General features: G+C 38.7%; 1 protein-coding gene across 1 annotated transcript in view; it reads left to right on the forward strand.

Moving 5' to 3' along the window:
- GPC6 (glypican 6) overlaps positions 1-23625 on the forward strand; it is a gene marked incomplete at both ends in the record, with an annotated part of 808075 nt that overhangs the window by 720345 nt on the left and 64105 nt on the right. The window contains one exon of the mRNA XM_084301144.1: positions 14293-14423. Within this exon, the coding sequence (XP_084157270.1) occupies positions 14293-14423 (131 nt within the window). The remainder of the gene's footprint in view (positions 1-14292; positions 14424-23625) is intronic.

A 23625-nucleotide genomic window follows, 5' to 3' on the forward strand; every position in this document is an offset into this window, starting at 1 on the left:
TGTCACAAGAAGACAGATTGATCATTCCATGTGCGAAGCCCTCTGTTCTGCAGTTCTGTGCTGCAAAATTCATCAGCCCTGGCTAGAGAGATGTCTTACTTAACAGCTGCAAGACATTTATCCCCAAAACATAGCCCTGTCCCATGTTCTCATTCCTAGTCTGCTGTATGCAGCCTGCTTTGTTTTCCAGTAGTGTCCTGGTTCCTCTGCTAGTAACATTAACCATGCGGAATGGCTCTTTTCTGAGAGATGAAGCTGATGTGAGGCACTTTGGGTGGCCCTCCCTCCCTTGGATGTACTTTTCTCCTGGCTTATCTGTAATAGAGAAAGATTTGTCATCTGCATGCCTTGGAGTGCACTGCAGAGAGGCATGTTACAGAAAGCTTAAGGGGTGGAAGACACCTGTCTCTTCTAACAATTTGATATGAAAACAAACACATTGACCTAGAAATTCAATACCCTTGGATATGTGTTCTCTTATACTTCTCCACTATCTGGAATAAAAGGGGTGTATATTCATTCTCTTGCTTCAAACTCAGTTAAAGTCTTGATAAATAAAATGTCTTTCTGGTGACTGAATCCAATTTGTGTGTGAGATTGTGATATTTCAGGGAAAATGAGACCTGAAGGAAATTACTGGTAATTTTCTAACAAAATTAAATACATTGTAAAGCTTGCAGTGATATCTGAGGATTTCTTCCATGCATGACCCAAGAGGAAAAAACACAAGTGCCTACAGAGACTTTTTTCTTTCCCCTAGATTCTGCTTAAACAATCTGCTTCTTACCACGGGAAGTAAGTTCCATACATTTCAGATAGGTCTGTCATTATCTTATTTCTTGCACTACCAAGCAGAGTTTTGGATAAGATGGGACTGGAGATATCCATACATAATATTGTCCATTTCTGAGAGGAAGAAAAGATATACAAAGCGTGCAAAGACTTATATTTGTTTCTTGATAACTCATCTTAGAGCTCAGAAAGAAAGTGAGCAAGCAATTGATACAAACTGACTAGCTAAACAACTAAGCTGAATGTGAATAAGGGCATTTTATCGAATTGTCAAAGGCACACATCTAAAGCAACACAGTGTAATCTTTTTTGTAAGTAAATCCATAAAAATTCTAATCAAAGAGGATGCCCTAATGGTAAAGGGATAAATAACTGCATAATGACAGTATTTATCAGAGAGGTAAGATTCTTCCAAACAACATGAGGCTCTACAAAGCAACCACATTCCAGAAAAGATACCTGCATTGTAAATAAAAAATTAAAAGTAGAAATATATGTCTAAATGGAACAAAATAGTCCAGAACAAGTGGGTCTTTATTAGCTTCTATCCCCATGAATAATTGTTTTGTTCTTTAGTGTTGAAAGGATTGAATTTACCCTTATCCTTCCCCAGTATAGCAGATTTTTTTTCTCTAATCAGTCAAAAGAATCTATCAATCTGCCGTCAAATCTGCTTACCATTTTCTCAGCCATGAAAAGTCTGTCAGGGAAGTGCAATGAACACAAGCTGGTATGTAACTTATTACTACATTCCTCATCATTTATTGTTACACTGTCCTGCTTCTCCACAAAATCCTTAGGACTGAGTATCATTTGCTGTTTAAAATGAGATGGATTTATGGGCCCTTTTTATCTTAGATACTAATAATTTTTATATCAGGCATTCATAGAAAGGTATATATCTCTTGGCATACCAAGAGATATATACAGTAAATATATAATAATAAATATAAATATAATATCAGTATTATTACATTATTATATAGTATATTATATATATTATTGTATAATATATATATACACAATGTATATAATGTATATATATAATAATAATACATATAATATGTTATATATTTTTATATAATTTATATCATATATCATATATCATATATCATATACACTGTATGGTTATAGTATATTATATATTATTAGTTTTATATCAGTAAATATATTTTTACTGATTATGTTTTCTTTTTAGTTTATTCTGCAGAAGCATTCAAAAGCAACTTTCTAAGTGCTTTCCAAGAACAGGATGGTTACTGTAGAATAACAAAGGTATAAGAGCAACAGTAGATGTAGGAAAGGAACCCAAATGAAGCAGAAATTGGGCAGAACTTCATTCTTGGCTTTGTTTTCATTGTGCCCTGATGCCACCAAACCTCTTCTGTGGCCTTTTGCCAATGATTCATGTCACTGTAATAGTTTTGGCTTTGTTTACAGCTTCCAGCACCACGGCAGTTCCCTTGTTTATACTTATGGAAAGCATCCTCTCTCCAATATGTTGTTCTCATTCCATTCTTCTGGGAGTATTTTTGCCTGTAGTGTACATATCCCACTGTGGAGCTTCTCTACCTGTTGCAGAGGTCTGGTACATCCTCACAGTGACCACAGCCTTCCAACCCATGAAGCATGTTTCTGGGTGCACCCATCATCTAACCCCTTCAGTCATTTATCACACTCCTTTCATATTTTGTTGCAGACCCTGAGGTGACAGAGGCCACCTGTGATCCTGAAGCAGATGGTGGCATAGGGCTGAGTACCTTTAAAAGCTATTCTAAAGCAAGCTGCCTTTGAAAAGCAACCTACTTACCTTTACCCTCATATTTTTGGCTGCTCTATAGTAGGTCACATCCTGCTGAAAATGAACCCCCTCGGAGTAGGAAATTGTTTTCCAACCAGCTCCATCTGTCTCTGCAGCTCTTCCTGCACCTCCCTAAGAATGAGATTTTGTCCTCAATGGGGAGCAGAAGAACCCTTTTCAGTTGGCTTAAACTGGTTGTGTGACTGCATGCTGAGCTGGGCAGGCCCATTTGACCAATCTTCTGCCACTGCTTTCTCATTCCTAGACTGTCTCTGAGAAGTTATCTTCTAAAAGAAAATACAGAAGGACATCTGCATGCTTTAGGAGAAAAGGTGTTGCTATGGCTGGTATAACCAAATCCTTTTGGTATTCCTTTCTGGGTGGGAGAGGTAAATAATATTACCAAGGAAATCATCATTATTTACATTATTAACTGTTATTTTACTTTATAAAGAAAAAGAAAGACCTTGTGAGATACAAAGAGGACATAAAATGTGTCTTAATTTTTCCTTTTACTGAAGTAGAAGCCAGTTGACAGGTCTTAGGAGGGTTTTTTTAAGTTACTGACTGTTGACAATGCAAACTGCCTGTGTAAAGATTTCCCATCCCAGCAGATAGGATCCAGTTTCTAGTGCCCAGCAGCCCATCAATATCAGATGACATAACTTTTTCCTATTTTCTCTTTGAAAAAAAAATATATGCCAAATGTAAGAATCATTTTTAGAGAATTTTTAGAATAGTGTTTGCTTTTTTCTGCCTCCTCACTTTTTTTTTCTCTTTTGAAAACATGAAAAAATTTGCCTCATAGATGCTGTCCTATTCCATCTGACATGCATTGATTTTTCTCCACCATGTTTCAGATGGAGCCAACACTGGCATGGCTCATTTTGTTTAATAGGAACAAAAATATCAATTTAATTACTACCTAGTCCTGTCATGCCAAAACATGACTATTTCTGTAACAGCACTGTCCACAGATATTAGTACAGCATTGGGAATAACGGTTGTTCATTTGCTGCTGTGCTCTCAGATCCAAGGGGAAACGAAAGTGGTTCTTTTCTGCAAAAACTGAGAATAGGAATGAAAACCTCCTTCAAAACAAATTGTTGAAAAAATGCTTTGTGACTTTAGTAGGCTTTGGATCACGTCCCATTTCCTTGGCAGATGTAAGTATTAATAATAATATTATTGTCTTAATTAAAAGTATAACATTTAAAGATGATCTTCTATATAGTTTTGCATTCAGAAAATTCTAAGAGTTATTTTTGATAACAAAACAGCATAGGGTAGAGTCTAACATTTGTTCTTGCTTTCTGTGTTAGTGGATCTGCATCTTGTTCATGCTTGCCTGTATGAATCTAGAATGGCTGCAGTGAAATTGGTGCTCATATCCCAGACACATAGACAGGTTAGTTATAGCAGAATTTCACCAACATGTTATTCTGGTGACCAGAGAAGCCGGGTTAAGTGTATCTGAATCAAGGTTAAGGATTGCATGAAAACTGGCCTTGAGCACCAGTCAGTGGCAGAGGAGGAGTTCAAGAGCGCAGGAGTTCAAACCTGATGCACTTGGGGTGAGCACTGAAGAGGGAATCCAACATGAACATATTTGCAAGAGGTTAGCACCTGCACTGTAATCTGTAACAGAATGGTTTGGGTAGGATCTCCTTCCAGAAGTCTCCAGGGCTGGCTGCATCTCCTCATTTAATGTAGAGGGTATCAGAGGACTGTTTTCTGAAGTGCTTAGAATACTGGGAACAGACTAAAAGTTACAGAGAATTGATCTCAAAACATTCCCATACTTTCCTAGTTTCCATTCTCTGGTTTTATGACATTTAGCAGTCTTATAGGGAAATATAATGAATTCATATTCACAAATCTCTCTTGGATAAAGCTGAGGCTGATCAAATGATCTTTCCTTTTGGAAAACACTCATTTTAGTAAATCAAAATTTCTTGAGAGAGAATTAATAGGATGGTTCCCTGGCTGTTGGCCTAGAAGCCTTGCCAATGTACAGCCAGCCAGCAATCTTTCTGTGAAGAATGTTCCATTTTTTAATTTTTCACCTTCAGTTAAAACATTTTTTTTTCCTCCTGTGAAAGTTTTAGTGGGCACAGATTCTTTATTTTCTGGCCAGCATTGTCTGTATGTTATTAGTAGTATTTATGATGATTACAACTTATCAGGCTAGTGGCCTTGTGTGATGAACATTAGCTTTTATATTACTTTGACCTTCTCTAGACTGGATGAACATTTTTACTCTTGGTTTCCCAATCATTTTAAAGAACAGGACACAGATAATTTAGAAGAGTTAAGGAGCTCAAGTGTAGGATTTTACAACACTGTGTCTATCCTATTGATTAGTTCTGTTTCATCCCTGCAATATACTTACTGCAGCTAGGCAAACATACAGAAATTGTTCTTTCCTTTCAAGAGAAGTGTCAAAACAATAAACGGATAAGTCATACCAGCCGTATTGATTTGTGACAACCGTTATGTGCACAATCATTTGGGATTCAAACATTTATCTGGGGAAAAAAATATATATATGTTTGCTACATTGGGCCTTATTGGGAGAAAATGATGTTAGGCATCTAAAAATTCTCCGCATAGTGGCTAGCTTTTAAATGTAATGAGATAACTGCAGTAAATTTCCATATTAATCAATAAAATTAAAGGCAAAAATCAATTTTGTCTGTGCAAGTGTGTGTGACACCTCCCTAAGAGTCATACCATTGGGATGGATTCATGCCAGAAAAACTGGCCATAGGTTGATATAGGTTGATTGTTTATTTGTGGCAAGGAAAAGCACAAAGTCAGCTTAGTGACAAAGTATCTGGAAAGATGTTAGCGATAGGATGCCTATTTATAAATCTGGCATCAGTACCTGTGAAATGTGTGTTTCAGATCTTGATAACAATTATGGTTTCCTACATAAAAGGGGGAAAATTTTTCTTTTGTTTAACAAAAGAACTAAGAAGCAGACATGTTCTCTGATATCCATGGCAACCATAAGAAATTTGCCACCTAGTCTTGGGATTAGCAAGGTATCATTATTGTAACATAAAGAAACTAATAACGTTTCATATTCTATTTCCTCCTTTCTCTGCTGGAATAGATGATGAACCTTAACACCTAGGCAGCCTCCCCATGCCACCCACAGTTTGACAATCTTTTCAAGGTTGTAAAATGTTAAAATATTAATTGAAGGTATTTGAAAGCTTACACTTATCACTTCTGCAATGCGGTATACAAGATGTTGTTTCACTATAAATTTATTCAAAAACATAAACATTTCTTTGGTGCTTTGTTCCTTACTTAATTATTCACAATACTTAATGATTATTTTGTGTGTGTTTGTTGTTGTTGTTTGTTTTTTTTTGTTTCTGTTTTTGTTTTGAGGGGTGGTATGATTGCTGAGCTCATGTCACAGCAGAATGATCTAATACCAATCAAAAAGCTTGTTTTTGAGTGATAATAGTAAACTCAGAGCCCATCATTGCCTAAAAAGGTATTTGAGTTTTTTCTTGTACTCATCACTTGATGCCTTTTTACTGCTCAGTCACACAGAACTATGAGGTCCTTCTTGTATTTTCTGTAACACTCTTCATCTTACCTGTGTACTCGTGCACTCTCACCTGATAATTTACCCCTATTCCCAGATCACAGATCATTTATGAAAAGGTTACAACAGTGAAATCTTAAGCATAGAGTCCTGTGAAGTCTTTTAAAAAGTCTTTGGAACAAAATCATAAGCTTTTTACAACTCAGGCTGTAAACTTAACTCCTAGTTAGCTGAAGTGAATTGAAGCCTAGCCACAGAGTCATGGAAAAAAGACTGATTTAGGAAGGGACCTGTGGAGATCCTCAGGTGTTTAGTTGTTCACATGGTGAATATTTTTCTTATAGACAAATAGAAATTTGCATCTTGTCCTGTCACTCCACACCCATGTGAAGTTCCCCCACCTTCTCTGAATCTACCTTTTAGGCACTGAAGACTGTGATAAATCTCAACTGAACCTGCTTTTTGGTGGCTGAGCAAACCCAGTCCATTCAGCCTTTCCTTATCCAAGTTCTCCAAACCTTTCATCATCCAGGTGGCTCTCCACACATCTAACTCTATGAAGGGCTAGAAAAATGTTGATTATCTTGACACAGCACGCAAGTTTCTCTACATTTGGCAGTAGCGAGAGACTATGGAGCAGTAAGTATTCAAGGAAAGAAAAAATAGGATGAGGATAAGTGTTCTTCCATAACTATTCTCAGTAAAGAGACAATAAGACAAGTTTGTTAGGTTTAAGCTAGGTTCTTACAAAAGAGGATATTGTCATAGAACACTTATTAGCGGAGTGATTATGCGTAGACTAGATGTCACTAAAGGTTGAATTTATTTTTGAAATAACCAAAGATTTTCTTGAAACAAATTGCTTATAAAAGTGAAAAAGCATCATTTCTCGAGAAGACATACTAGATAGATCATAAATAATGTTTTCAAAAGTGTGCCATAAATTCTATCAAGTTTGGAAAAAGTTCTACAGCACAAAATACTAGTGAATAGAATGAAAACCAGTGCAGAAAGTGTAATCACAGTAAATTCTGTATATGAGGAGACACTTGAAGTAATATGTCAAGACAGACATGGGAGTTATGAATTATAAATCAGTTGTGAAAAGAAGATAAGGAAATCAGAAGAATCAAGAGAATTGGATGATTTTCTGAGTCAAACATTTGGGCCAAAAAGGTACCTGCAAAACAACATTAATGAATTCCCACTTTAAAGGTTTTATTCATTTTTATTCATTCATTTATTCGTCACAATACCAGTGAGCTCTTTTAAACTGAAATAAAGAAAAGAGCAAAATACCCAAGGAAATAGTTTAAAAAATATATTTTAAAAAGTAAAAAAGTAAGCATGGAAAGTGTGATTTAGCGCAAACTAAAGGAAGACATATTAGATGTCTGTAAATATCTGAGAGATTTAAAAAGCACAAGAAGGAAAGAATAGTACTGTTTAAGATGATAAGAAAGAACTGAGTGAAATTAAGCAGAAAAAAATACACTACATAACTGGATAAATATAGTGAGATGAGGTAGACAGTATAATGTCTCCCTAAAAAATAAAGGTGGGATAAACATATCTAAGCTATTTTAAAATTGTACTGGACAGATCACAAGGTATGCTGTATAAATATATATATTTTATAATATACAATATATAAATGTATACTATAATTATAATATACAATATAAAAATGTATGCTGTAGACAGTCATTCTACATTGGCAGTGGATAGGCTGAAAAGATCTTTGAGGTTCTACTGTCTATGACTATCAAGATAACAAAAAAATATACTCAGGATAGTTTTTCTAAGATAAGGATGCATTAAATAAGAATTTTAAGACTGTAATTTACTATCTTCAACTATGTGAGAATATCTCATCAAAGTAAAGTCAAAAAGATGTATGTTTTTTCAGTATTTCAAACTGCATATCTTGAAAGAATTACAGATCGGTATATATTAATACAAATTTAAAGAATAGGCTATAGCAGGAAGCATACGGGCATGTATCAATGAGATTTATTTTATTTACTAGCTATAATTTCTGTGCCTGATGATGGAACCATTTAAACATCTCTTGGCATAAGGAAGAAGCAATAAGACAAAGATTTTATAAATGTGCTGCATTTTATTCATTGATTCATGTCAAACATTCAGACAGAATTCTCAACAACATTTGGCAACAACATTTGCTAAAAGTCTTGTTCAGAACATCTTGCATTCAGCTCCCATAGGGTAGTAGAGTCATAATAGTAGAAAAGGATTATCATTTTGCATAGTCTTTGCTCCTTTGTTTTTGCATAAGTGAACAAAATAAGACATACTCTAACAACATCTCACTAAATTATTTAGAATTGCTCAAAATTATTGAAAGACAAAGAAGTGAAATCACTTTAATATGGTCATTTTTTTGAATACATGGGAGAAAAGTCTATGTTATGTGAAATGCTCAAAAAGCTAGAGAACCTACTGTTCAACCTACAAAATTAATTTTGTTGCTATCAGCTACAAGAAGATGAAACCTGCCTGTCAATATCTTTTTCATACATATGTTGTATTAAACTGATTTTTTGTGCTGTTCTACATAAAAGCGAAAGTTAGACACCATCATAGTGCAAGTGGTAAGTTCTCCATTATTATTGGGTAAAGAAAAAGTTAGCTCACTCTTAACATTGACAATTCATTTTTTCTTTTTTGAGGGAGCAGTGACGTTGCCGTGAATAAAGATAACAGTTTACACTGTTGCAAACATGAGTTTTAAGAAAAGTAACCCCCTGGGAAAAAAAAAAAAAAAATAGGAAGTCTTCAAGGGAAAACTGGGTATTTCAGTGTTGCATGCCAATACTTCCGTGGAGTTTAATGATAGGTAGAGGAGAAATCTGTCAATTAAGCCTCATCAGAATGGAACCATATAGTGTTCTCATATGAATGAAAAATGTGAAAAGGGGAATGTGGACCCTAGTAAAAATAGTAGTATAGGTATCACTGCCGTGCTTTACTCTGGTTTTATGAGGAAAAAGTTCTCAACACCTCATTAAGCATGAGGTGGAGTTTTACTTTCCCCTGCCTGAATTTTTTTAGTAAATCATAATCTAGCAATACGAGTTTTGGCAGAGAATTACACAGACTCCTTTCCACTGTTATTATATTTCCAAAAAGTCAATATGTACCTATAATTCACTTTTCAATTTTTGTTTATTTTGTTTCATTAATTTACCATCCAACGCTCTAAAGATTTTATGGCCATTATTTATATTCAGTGTCATGATGGAAAATTCACTGAGTTTTACCTACATGATTCAGTAAATACAACTCAGACTTCTGCCTTTCCTTGCCCTTGGTCAGAAGGTTGGGAAGGTATTGAATGTATTGAAGGTATCGAAGGTATTGAATGAGCAATGCTTAGCAGTCCAGCATATTTACAGTTATATCCTTTTCTAAAACTGCCTTTGCCACTCTCAAGGTCATGGTAAACCACAATTAGTCTCTTAGTCTGTTTACAACTCATTCATCTCTCTTCTCATGCAGTCCATAGGCTTGTGCATAGACAAATCCTTTGAAGCTTGCCAAATAAAATTAATCCTTACATTTTTTCACAAGAGACTATGTGAACAAATGTTTCACATTCCTTCGTTAATGTTGGATCAAATATATGGGACTAGAAAAAATAGTAACCTCCTGAAAAAAAAAAAAATAGATGAGATCTTTCTCCACTTTTCCTTGAAACAAGATATACCTTAGGATTTCACGAAGGATATGCAATTCAGTAATTTAGCACTTCTTGTCTCTGTAAAGAAAATATGTTTTTAGACAATTAATCCACAGACACATTTCTGGATTTCCCTGGGGAAAGCTCAGTCACTGTTGGGATTTCACTGATAATGTAAAAGTAGGATAACAGAGATGTGCATGAAAGGAAAAAGAAGACGTTATAGCCAAACTAACAGACAAAAAAAAAAAATGCCTTTCCTTTCCAATTGCCTGAGTCTTTAAAGGAACAAGAAACAAAGCACTGAAAAGAAAACTTCATTTTCTAACATTTTCTTAATGATAAGAAGGTGGCAAGAGAAAGAAGATTTTAAAGGAACTTTTCTATTTCAGTCTGGTTTGGGCTGTTTTTTTTTCAATTATCAGACATCTCATGTGTCCTTACCATCAGTGTCCTTGCCGCTTCTCCTGTAACCTGTAATTTACTAGAAAGCTTTCCGAAAACCTTCCCTGAAGGAAATGTAACATAAGCAAGAAAACATTACTTTTGGTATCAGCAGCATGCACCCAGTAGCAAACGCTGTGGCACTGAGAGTTGAGTGTAGTGTGCCATGTGCTCTACACCTTCTCAGGGCTATTTTATGAGCCCATGTCCTCAAGTGAGCAATTAGCCATGCTTTTTGTTTCCAAGATGCTAACAAACCCATGAAGCAAGAATGACTTTCCTTGACAGAATTCTTCAATGACTCACCCTGCAGATAAATGCCAGCTCTTTGTCAGGTGCTGTAGTGTATGGAGAACGAAGACGTTTTTAGCCTAAGCAAAGCAGATTTTGAAAAACATAAAAGTTATAAAATTAAATATACATAATTGAACAAAACAGACCAAATTTATGGCAATCGAATAATTTATCAGTTTTCATTTTTTTATCACACAAGCCATAATTAAGCTCCCACTATCTAACATATGAACTTACTGAGCAATTTTTTAAACCCACACAGCGTACTACTGAACTGAATTAGGTTTTATTCGGGTTCAAGTGTCCTGTTCCCGAGAATTAAGATTTAAGACTAAGACATATAGATTTTCTTAACTTCATTTTGAAAGCTTTCCAGCTTGTCCTGTAATAGTATTCACAGCATTTTTAGGAGAAAAAAAAAAAGAAGCTTGGGACAACAGAGTGGTGTGTATGTTGTTATATGATTATAGATTTTAAGAGCTATAGATTGTGAAGAACTATTACATCATTTTGACTGACTTTTCATAAATCTCATGTCATTAATTTCATCTGATTTTCACTATATTCAATCTAAGAGCTTTTATTTCATTAATTTTCATAGGATGTGTTGTGTGCATGTATTGCATGTGTTCATGCAGAATTGTGCAAGTGAATAACAAGGTGAGGAGGATTATGGCTAGGTTACAGCTAGCAAACAAAAGGATACAACCTAAAGAACCAAGGAAGTATTTTCTAAATGAGGAATTAACCCAGAAATTGTTTTTTGTGTTTTTATTTTTATTTGCTGGAGATCAACATTAAGGATGAGAAATTCAGTCTGAATTTTAGTCTGAGAGCTATCTCAAAAACTACAGTAGTAATTATGTTCCCAAGAGGCTTGCACGCTCTCAATAATATGGCTTTTTTGTTGTTCAAAGCTTATTTGGGTCTATAGCTGTCAGATATCATCTGGATAATTTTAACTTAATATTAGGGACAGCAATGGTTAGATTAAGGGTAGCAGGAAAAGCTCGCTCAGAGACTAAGAAAATCATGTTGGAGTTCATATGAACATCACTTGCTGTTCTGCTTGGTTGAGCTACCAGAAGGAGACAGGAGTAATTAAGCAGTCTAGCCACCACTAAATCAGCCATGGACTCACACATCTGCTTGAAAACAAAAAAAAAAAATATATAGATATACTCTATAAATCCTTGAAAAACATTTGCTTTCAGTTTGTACAAGAGTTTGTCTAAATTTTGTAATTGACTAAGCCTTCTAGTCTGAGCCGAGCCCTAAAATGAGCCCTAACTAGAAGCACAGCTACTTGAGCCAGTCTCAGAAATAATGTTGCAGAATTAACCTGTTTTACCTTATCCTTTCAAATCTCTCTCATTCCAACATTTATGTAATTTATCAGCCTCTGCTTCTTCAAATAGGTCCCTGTAAAGGCTCTACTTTAACACCACCTCCCAGCCCCAAAACAAAAATGCAGACTGCTGCTATACAGAAGTATCTCTTAACTGTGAATCTGTGGATACTTTTAAATTGTTAATAATATATCTGAGTTTGCATCTCTTCATTCTATTCATTTTGAAGTTGAAGGCACTTTGCTTTAGGTAAGATAATTCTGACAATTAAAGATGTGGTTCTTGTTCAGTCAAGGATAACGCACTTTTCTGTAACACAGATGAGATTCTGCTTCAAAATTTAACTCAGAAATAGTGCTTCCTACCGTCAGAAGTAACAATAAGTAGATTCATGTTCATGAAGGGTCTCCAGCTCCCTTCTCATGCCAACAATTGCCTATTTACTGATCTCTACTTCAACATACACAGTCCATTATCTCCAACATGTACTTGATCTGAACACAAGACTTGTCCAGCTTGGTAGTTCCCAAACTAAACTGTGCTGCTGCAGAGGAATGTCTCCCTAAATTAAGCTGTGGGCTATTCCTGCAATGAATAAATAAAACCTGATTATTCCATGCATTGACCCCAGTCTCAAACTTAAGCCCAAACTAAGCCAAAACCACCAAAATGTAGCCACCAAGACTTTTGCCATAAAAATGTGGAAAAACTGCTAATTTACTGCAGAGACCTTTAAGTGTGTGCATGTGTTTATGTGTGCATCTGTGTATGTATATTTCTTCTTATGTTTAAAAGCTGTTTTGGTTCCTCTGTCAGAGTTAGGTGTTGTTTTCTCAGTGGTCCCCCAAAAATTGTTTAAACTAAATAATTTTAAAATAATGTATAGCCAAAATAACACCACTGTTCGAAGCTGAATTGCTACCATCTCACCATTTCTCACAGTTAGTGACAAGTTTTATATACCACACTCCAAACAACAGGCAGTTCCCTCTTACTAGCCTAAAAGTACAGAGAAATATTAGACCCAAACTTACAGAAGCACTCAGGTACAAAATGCTAAGTAGTATCTATTTCAGTGGGATTTTTAGGCATGCATTGACTGCATATAAACTGTTAGCATACCATAACCCTCAGGTCAGGCTGCGCATGGGAGTTTGCTTCTCAGATCCTAGGGTGAGACACCAGCCTCTTCTTCCTATACATCCACAGACACGTTTCTGTGGGAAGGAAAGAGATAGCCACGCAGGCTGGAAAGGAGACCCAGGATTCTCCAGAAAAATGCAGAGCTAACACAGGACAATGGGGTGCTATGTGCCTTCTCTGCAAAGCTGCTATAAGACTAGTACTTATGGCAGCAAATCACAAGAGGAGTCTGTTTTGGGAGGAAGCCTGTTTAGTACCTTTGGGAGCCTAAGTCTGAGGGATAAAGAAGGCAGCATGTGAAGGTTTTTGTTTATCACGTTAAAATTGCAGATGGTATCTGTTTAAACCTACTTGGGTGCTAGAAAGTCTTAAATGCTAACATACAAGAAGAATCAAATATAATGTTCAAAGGTATAGTATAAATGCAAGTTTATCACATCTCAGAAATTGTGGCTTAGCTTTGTCCATGTGTAGACATGTGAGGTATGGCAAAATGTTTTTTACAGTTATTAATTTCTTTAAAGTTGCTTTGTTTTTACTTGCTAGTGAGCAATATTAGCTAAAATTGTTTTTGAGAGGGACTCGAAACCAAACTAAGCAAACAATTGTTTTTAAATTCCAAAACAAAGGAAGTATTTTCTTGCATACAACTTTCAACCACATTTTGAAAACATAGCAGGGCAAACATGGTTTATACCTATATACTATGGCAGAAATCCAATATTCATCTGCTGTTCATATTGCAAGAAAATGAGATCATTAAGGTCAGAAAGAACAGCTGCTTTAATTATAACACCCTGATATATCATATCAAAGTTTTCATCATCTCATACAAACTCTAAGAACATACCTCAGGGATTCATTTCTATCATCCTGCTTTTTTCTTGGGACAGAGATCACACGAGCACACTCTAGAACAATGACTGCTCCACGTGGTGCGATGCTGTATAAAATAACTGCATTGCAAGCTCAATAATGCTATGGCAACTATTGTTAATCTAACTTTTTGAGTCTTTATTCCTCCTTCTGTGGTGGCAATGTAAAGGGAAGCTGGTTTTGCTAGCTAGGGAGCTGCACTGCAGGCAGGTTTCATGGTCCTGCTACCATAAATCCCCAGGGCTCCTGCTTGGAGCATTCAGTCTGCCTGAGGCACCTGAAAGTATCCCTTCTTTAAGGGAATGGCTGCTTTGTGTTTCAACAGATGCTATGCTTCTGGTAGCGGAGAGATTAGAGGGACCATTCAACATTGAATCAGTCATGGATCCTATTGATGTCAAGATTTCTGAAGCCATCATGAACATGCAAGAGAACAGCATGCAGGTGTCGGCAAAGGTACTGTGTGAGTCGCGCCTTCTCTGTTGCTGTCACAAGCAGGGGGAAAATCTTCTGTACGGGCTTTAAGAAAGATCGTCCAGACCACTAGAAATTGCATTTGTGCATTCAACAGTTCTTTAGGCTGCCTTTGAATCCTTGGTCTAGTTAAACAAACTAGAAGTTTTTAAAAATCATGCAACAAGGAGAAAGATACCATTTAGTAAACTCCAAATCAATAGTTGTAAGAGCCTTGAGGAAAACAGATTTCTGAAAATTAATGGCAGCTCTGTAAGAAAAATCCTGCAGAGTATGTCTAGTAATTTCTGCTTGTGTCTCATCCATGATTCCCCATATTAACATACATTTTGATCTGTTTAAATCAGACTGAAGCACAATGTGTTTGAAGTGAATACAGAAAATGCTCCATTTAACCTCCTTTAATAGCTACTCTGGGGAAATATCATTACATTGGACAGCCTCTGATTAGCAGACCTCAGTTTGATGGAGTTTTGTCTGGAGTCTGACACAAAGATAAACAGAGTTAATGATACCCATAACCTCCTTTCCATTTTTAGTGCATGTGTGTACACAGATCACTGCCACCCCTGAACCCCACACTAATAAGGTCCTTTGAATTCAGTAACAGGTTCTGTTAAGCCAGCAGTCAACAATTAATATCTTTTCCTTAATATTCAGCAGTGCACTGCAGTTCAAAATCTAAAGTCAACAGCTTGCCAGGTTCTCTGCATTAGGAGTTTCCACCTGCATTGATCTCTCAGCAGTCAGTTATGTGCTGACCAGACTGCTACCTGAGTCAGTGAGTTTCCATTGCTTGTAAGGAAGCTTCCATAGCTGGAAAAAATGTGGGGATAAAAGGCAGGAGGCTGAGGTTAATATTCTTCCTGCCAGCCCCAAATTAGATGCTTGTTACAGTCCCTGTGCTGCAGGATTATAAGGATTTCCTTCAAGACGCTTTTTACTTTCAACCTCCATGAAGGTACTCAGATTTTAAAAGTAGTCTACATCCTGTGCAATGAGACTTTGTTCTGGCAGCAGTGATCGAGGAGTGTATCAGCCAAATATTTTGGGAATCAAAGGCCTGCTTCAGCAGACTCAGTCCTTACCTCAAAAGAGAAACAAAAAATATTTTCATTAAAAGCTCACCAAAGACTCAGGTGTATTTCCTTTTCCTTTTAACTTGCTCGGATCTCACAGCTTTTCCATTAGTCAGGAAGCTGCATTCCCTGCCAGAATCCAATGACATCACCTTGGCACGAGCTCATCTCACTACTCATTTGTAATAGAGCAGGCTGTCTGTCCTATCCTTCAGAAATATTTTATTTGCTCTAAAGGTTAATAAATCACAGAAATTTCATTTGCACTCTAAACTTTTTCTTCTAAGAGAAATCTTAGCCAGTATTTTTTCAAATCTTGAAAAACAGAAATCAAATTATGTCAATGAAATTTATTTTGCTGTATTTTCATAGATAACAGAGCTGTCTATGTTTGAGGTGCTTTTGTATTTTCTGTGCAGACCATTACTCTCCTGAAATGTGATTTCCTTGCTTTCTAGGCTATATCCCTCTTTTTTTCAGGTCTGAGCACATAGAAGTGTTTTATTATTAAAGAGAAGTATGAGAAGGCAAAGTCTTTGGGTTCAGCGCTGTGATCTTCTATGTCTGTCATGTCAGATCTATAAAGATGATATATGAGCAGACTTTGCATCAGTCATCTATTGTCTAATTTTTCCCCTTATACATACTGACCACTTAAAGCTTCAGTGAAAATGACAGATACCTTGCTGGATGTAATGGAGTGCACAGAATGCAATTGCAGACCTAATGCAGGAGAAGAACCACGCTTGTCAAATATTCTGAGACTCTATTCAGAAAGCTTCAGGCACGATGCTGAAATCATGCTATTTTCTCTTTCTTCAAAACATTTTCTGTCTTGCATTTGACTGCATCTGCTGAAAATGTGGTGACTAGGAATCACAGCTATTTTTCCACAAGTCAGTCAGTACTTTTTTACAATGGGAAAATGATGATGCACTAATAATGTCATGCCTGCAACACCCCCATACACACAGATTATTTTTCACCATTGACATGTAGCTTTTCCTACCTGAAAATCTGTCTGATGTCTGGAAAGATGCTCTATGTTGTATTCAGTATCATTTAGGGCCATTTTGTATATTGCTGTATACTGTACGTATAATATTGTATATTCTCTTCAAAGGAATGGAACAAATAACAACAAACAGCTTCTTTTTCAAGGAAGTCTTACTAATCTCATCCTCTTTGTGGGCAGAAGCCCCAGAGACCATTTAATCCAATATCCATCCCTCTCCTGTTTCACATATTTCTGTAAATTGCCCATTTCCAAAAGTCACTTCCATTAAACTGCACTATCACTTTGTCTCTGTGTTGCACAATGATGCTTTGTATTATACCAGCTAAAACTAGACATTTAAATTTATTTGAGAAAAATATGTTTGGTATAACACATAGACCATATATTCCTGTGCATATAGATACAAAATTAAGTGAGCAAAAATTTATGCTTTCCAAAATAATAATTCTATAAAAATAAATAAGCATGCTCATATGTGAATGATGAAGTCTTCAATTTAACACATCAGCAGAAAAATATATCATAAACTTCCTAATTTTTTTTTTTATGGTTTATCCTTCCATTCTTCACTTGATGTAGTACTGAAGGTTCTGCCCAATATCTCTTTCCTACAAATATGCATCTCCTATTCAGCACTATTCTTCTGAGAAATCTTCTTCACGGTTGCAGTTACACAGATAAATAAAATAGGGGAAAGGAGCAGTGCCTGACCTGAGGCCAGACTGATTAATTTCTATACTGCTGAGATCTACCTTCTTTGCAGTCCTTTCATTCTGCAAAGAACAAGTTGTAGCAGTCCAAGAAAAAGCCAATGAGTTAACAATTAATCAGTGGAGACAGTCAGGGCTTATTACTAGAGTTCACATTTGTCTTTCATTTCTGTAGAAGAGACAAACCCTCTGTCTTCCACTCCTGGCAGGTACACATCAATATTAAGACAAAATTATAGAGGTGCCATATGTACCTCTTCTATCCTTGTACTTCCAACCAAAGACATATAGGCTCAGCCATATGTCAGCTCAGAATCACAGAACGGTTGAAGTTGGAAGGGACCTCTGGATATAATCCAGTCCAACCCTCCCTGCTCAAGCAGGGTCACATACAGAACATTGCACAGGATCATGCCCAAAAAAGTTTTAAATATCTCCAGAGAAGGAGACTCCAAAGCCTCTCTGGACAACCTTTTCCAGTGCTCTGTCACCCTCACAGTAAAGTTTTTCCTCATATTCAGATGGAACTTTCTGTGTATCAATTTGTGTTGCTTCTTTTTCTATCACTGGGTCCCATCCTCCTTGTACTCTCCCTTGAGACATTTATATACATTGATAAGATCCCCTCTCAATCTTCTCTTCTCCAGGCAAAACAGGCCCAGTTCTCTCAACCTTTCCTCATATGAGAGATGCTTCAGTTCCCTAATCAACTTCATAGCTCTCCACTAGACTCAGTCCAGTAGCTCCATGTTCCTCTTGTACTGGGAAGCCCAGAGCTGGACACAGTACTCCAGGTGTGGCCTCACCAGGGCTGAGGGGATCACCTCCATTGACCTGCTGGCAACATACTTCCTAATGCACCCCAGGACATCATTGGCCTTTTCAGTTACAATGGCACATTGCTGGCTTATGGTTAACCTGCTGTCACTAGGACTCTCAGGTCCTTCTCCATAGAGCTGCCTTCCACAGGTCAACCCCCAACCAGTACTGGTGCTTGGGGTTACTCCTCATGAGGTTCATTACTTTGCATTTGCCTTCATTGACCTTCATGAGGTTCCTTTCTGCCCAACTCTCCAACTTGTCCAGGTCTCTATCAATGGCAGCACAGCCTTCTGCTGTATCAGCCACTCCTCCCAGATTTGTGATGTCAGCAAACTTGCTGAGTGCAAACTTGCACTCTATCCCTTCATCCAGGTCATCGATGAGTAAGTCAAACAAGACTGGACACAGTTCTAAACCCTGGGTGACAACACTAGCCACAGGCTTGCAACTAAACTGCACCACTAAGCACTGCACTTTGAGCTCTGCCATCCAGCCAGTTCTCAATCCACCTCACTGTCCACTCATCTAATCCACATTTCCTGAGCTTACCTATGAGGATGTTGTGGGAAACAGTGTCAAAAGCCTTACTGAATTCAAGGTAGACAACATCCACTGCTCTCTCCACATCTACCCAGCCAGTAATTACATCACAGATGGATAACAGATTGATTTCCCCTTAGTGAATTTATGCTATCTGATCACCTTCTTCTCTTCCATATGCTTAGAGATGGCCTTCAGGATGAGCTGTTCCATCGCCTTTCCAGGGATGGAGGTGAGGCTGACTGGCCTGTAGTCTTCTTTTCTCTTCCTTGTGTTTGAGTTTTGCCAGGAGCTCCTGGCTCATCCATGAAGGTCTCCTGCCCCCTTTGCTTTACTTGTCACTCATAAGGATACGCTGATATTGAGCCTGGAGGAAGTGGTGCTTGAATACTGACCAGCTCTCTTGGACCCCCCTTCTTTCTAGGGCCCTAGCCCATGGCATTTTTCCAAGTAGGTCCCAGAAAAGACCAAAGTTTATTCTCCTGAAGTTCAGGTTTGCAATCTTACTTATTGCCCTGCTTCCTCCATTCAGGATCCTGAACTCCAGCATTTCATGGTCACAGAAGCCAAGGATAACTCCAACATCCACATCTCCAACCAGCCCCTCTTTGCTTGTTAGTATAAAGTCCAGCAGCACATCTCTCCTCATTGGCTCATCCACCACCCATGTCAAATGTTATTGTAAATGCTCTGCAGGAACCTCCTGGACTGTTTGTGCCTAGCTGCACTGTCCTTCCAGCAGGTATCAGGGTGGTTGAATTCCCCATGAGAACCAGGGTCTGTGATCACGAAGCTACTTACAGCTATCTGTAAGTGGCCTGTAGTAAACACCCACAACAGTGTCACCCATATTAGCCTGCTCTTTTATCCTTACCCATACGCACTTGACTCACTTGTCATCTACCTGTAGGCAGCGCTGCATATATTCCAGATGTGCTCTCTCATAAAGCGTAAGTCCACCTCCTCACCTTCCTGGTCTGTCTTTCCTAAAAAGCACATAGCCATCCATGGCAGCATTCCAGTCACGAGAGCTATCCCATCATGTTCCTGTAACTGCAATAACAATCAAAGCCTTGCAACTGCACACAGATCTCTAATTCTTCCTGTTTACTTCCCACGATATGTGCATTGGTGTGCAGGCACTTCAGAGAAGTATTAAAGCATACCAGTATCGCTGCTGCAAGAGGATATATACCCCATAGTCATGTCTTGTAGACACTTCCTTGCCTGCTGGAGTTATCCCCACTTGAGCCTTGTTTTACTGGCTGGGTAGTCTCTGTAACTCTCTCCTTCCCCCACCTTTCCTAGTTTAAAGCCCTCTTCTTCACCAGCTTGGCTAGTCTCTGACCAAAGATGCTCTTCCTCTTCTCTGACAGACATACTCCACCAGCTGCCAGCAGACAAGCATGTGCCATTGCATAAAACAGAGCATCGTTGCTCCAAGGCCATTGACTTTTCTTGTTTGTGTGTTGATTATAGTTGACTCTTTCAACACAGTGCACATTAAACAGATACTATTATGATAAGATCCTCCAATTCATCCTGAGGCTGGAATCCTTTTCTGTTTCCTTGATATTTCTCTGCAGTCTATATTCAGCACTGGCTGTTTAGAAAGTCTGACTACAAATCTCTAAGCTTCATACACTGCTCATGTTGTGTTGTTGTCATGTCCCTGAACAGCAGCTACAAGAGGTCCTTCTTTTGCCTCAGGGAAAATCATGTAGCAATGGTCTAGAAGGTTAGAACCCAAGGCCCTTCCATCTAGAGGAATCTGCATAATCTGCATGCTCTGTATCAGACCTGAGTTTCTCTGCTCAAAAAAAAAAAAAAAAAAAAAAAAAAAAAAAAAAAAAAAGGACTAAACATCATCAAAACCAGCTTACATAGCTTCCTCATCTAACACTTGCAGCCATTCTGACAGGGTACCTGTGGTTGTTTTACACAGCTGGGCAACTGAGCTCCACCACAACCACTCTCTCACTCCCCCTCCTCAAAGGGAAAGGGGGAGAAAATAAAATGAAAAGGGCTGAGATAAGGACAGAGAGATCACTCAACAATTACCAGCATGGGCAAAACAGACTCAGCATTGGGAGATTAATATAATTTATTACTTATTACTAACAAGCTACAGAAGTGAGAAAGTAAAAGCAAACTAAAAACACCTTCCCACCTTCTTCTATGTCCTCCCCCTGAGTGGCACAGGGGAAATGGCAATGGGGGCTGCAGTCAGTTGCTAATGCTTCATCTCTGCCACTCCTTCACGGTCACTCCCTGGCCCTGCTCCACGTGGGATCCCTCCCATGGGATGCCATCCTTCCCGAACTGTGGGGGCTGCCCGCAGGCAGCAGCTCTTCAAGAACTGCTCCAACATGTGTCCACACCACGTGGTTCATCTTTCAGGAGCAAACTGCTCCAGCAAAGGTCCTCCATGGGCTCCCCTAGATCCCCTGCTCCTGCTTGTGCTCTTGTCCAAGGGCAGCAGCCTTTTTTCCCTTTCTTAAATCTGCTCTCACAGAGGCCCAACCAACATTGCTCACTGGCTTGGCTCTGGTCAGCAGCAGGTCCCTTTGGAGCCGGCTGGAGCTGGCTCTGATCTGACATGGGGCAGCTGCTGGACTCTTCTCAGAGAGGCCATCCCTCCTCTCTCCCCTCTCCCCACCAAAAACCTTGCCCTGTAAACCCAATACAATACCTTCTGCAAACCAACCACAGAGAGCACAAAAACTCTCAGTCTAGGATGTCTGAGATGTCTCTTAAGATGTCACCACATTTTAAGAGTAAGTTTTGCTGGGTCTACCCAGACTACTGTGGGCCCTGAGGGCAGACTCATATGTGTAGTGGGTTTACGTGGCAAGGTTTTGATAGCAGGGAGCCATAGGGGTGGTTTCTGCGAGAAAGATCTAGAAGCTGCCCCATGTTTGGGAAGGGCCCCATTGTTTTCCAGAGCTGAGCCAATTAGCGATGTTGTTTGCACCTCTGTGAGAGCATATTTAAGACAGGGAAAAAAAACGCTGCACCACACAGCAGCCAGGATAGTCAAGGGAGTGAGAAAACAGCCTTGCAGGTGCCAAGGTCAGTGTAGAAGGAGGGGGAGAGGTGCTCCAGGCGCCGGAGCAGAAGTCCCCTGCGGCCTGTGGTGAGGATCATGGTGAAGTAGGATGTCCCCCTGCAGCCCATGGAGTACCACGGTGGAGCAGGGTTCCACGCTGCAGCCCGTGGAGGAGACCATGGTGGAGCAGGTGGACCTGCACCGACGGAGGCTGCCGCCTGTGGAAGACCCCTGCCGGAGCAGATTCTGGGCCGGACCTGTAGCCCGTTGAGAGGAGCCCACACAGGAGCAGGTGACCTGGCAGGAGCTGCTGCCCGTAGGGGAGCCAGGTTGGAGCAGTTTTCTCCTGAGGGATGGACCCCATGGTATGGACCCATATCTGGAGCAGTTCTGGAAGAGCTGCTGCCTGTGGGAAGCCCACGCCGGATCAGTTCATCAAGGACTGCATCCTGTGGGTGGGACCCCACAGCACAGGGGACGAGAGTGACCAAGAAGGAGCGGCAGAGAAGAAGCGCTGTAGACAGACCATAACCCCCATTCCCCCGTTCCCCTGCGCCGCTCGGGGGGCGGAGGTGGAAGAGGGTGGATGGGGGGCAAAGTGCCTTTGGTTTGCTTTTTCCTTTGTTTTCTCACTTCTCTCTCTTGTTAGTAATAGGCAATAAATCTTACTATCTCCTTATGCCAAGTCTGTTTTGCCCGTTACAATAATTACTGAGTGATTTTCTCATCCTTGTCTCAACCCTTGAGCCCTTTTCACATATTTTCTCCCCATTCCTCTTTGAGGAGGGGGAGTGAGAGAGCGGCTGTGGTGGAGCTCGGCTGCCCACTCGAGCGGAACCACAACAATGTGTTAGTCAGGTTGCAATAGATTTACCTTGGGTTTATCCTGATAATGTCTCTGAGACATATTATCTTCGTTACTAAAATCTCTTCATCATTCTACAGTGACACATCTTTATTATTTGAATATTATAGTGACAAACTAGTGTTCTGCAACACCTTGATTATTTCTCAGGTTAAAATTTCATAATCTGTATATTGTTACTTGTGGCTCAGCTCATATCCAAGATTGAGTCATAGCATACATATACTTCATCCTTATTCTCCTTCTCCCTAAGGATATTCAGAGTCATAACATATCTGTGCTCCTTTAAATCTTGGCCAAAACTTGTTTGAAGGCCTTCACAATCTTCCCATAATGTTGACAGTACCATCACCTTTGTTTTTTGCTTGAAGTCAAAGAGTAAAACATACATCTGTTTCATTTCAGCTGTATGAATATTTAGTACCTGACATCTGCATAGATTGCTTGTTCACAAGAAGTGGGAGAAAACTCACAAAACAGCAGAAAACATGCTAAAGCAATCATTTTTCTTCAAAATGTAGAAAATCCCCAATCTGGTTGTGTCAGCATAATTATGCCTTCAGTGCTCCTCAGAATACAACATACTGGACTTTTTTCCTGCTTTTTAAACAGTCTGGTTCTATACAGATGTTTGGCTGCCTTAAGTGTTATTTGGATACCATGCCAAGATTTTTGCTCTTTCATAAAGGCTATCCCCATAGCTGAGTCTCCCATTAGTGAGTCTTAAATCTACTTTTATCCAAGCTGATCAATGTGCCATTTTAACCTATGGATATATGTTCCTTTTTTGCAATTACTTCAGCTAAAAGGATGAATAAGCTCCATGACATAGCAGACTACCTATGCATTATTTATAAGAAGGAAATCTTCATAAAACGACGTCCAAGTTTCTTCTGAAAATAGCCTCAGAGTTTCATATTAACAAAACCTCTTCATTTATCTATGTTCTTTCCAGAGCCCTGTGCAGGAAAAATATAATGGCACTTCAGGAAAAAATCAATACTATTCTATCTGAAGATGAGAGAGTCAATGGAGCAGAGTCATATAGACACTCAATAGGAAACATTGAGCACTAGCACATCTAAATAACAGTATGACTCA

This window comes from Netta rufina (genome assembly GCF_964035555.1).
Source record: "Netta rufina genome assembly, chromosome: 1".
Lineage (NCBI taxonomy): Eukaryota > Metazoa > Chordata > Aves > Anseriformes > Anatidae > Netta > Netta rufina.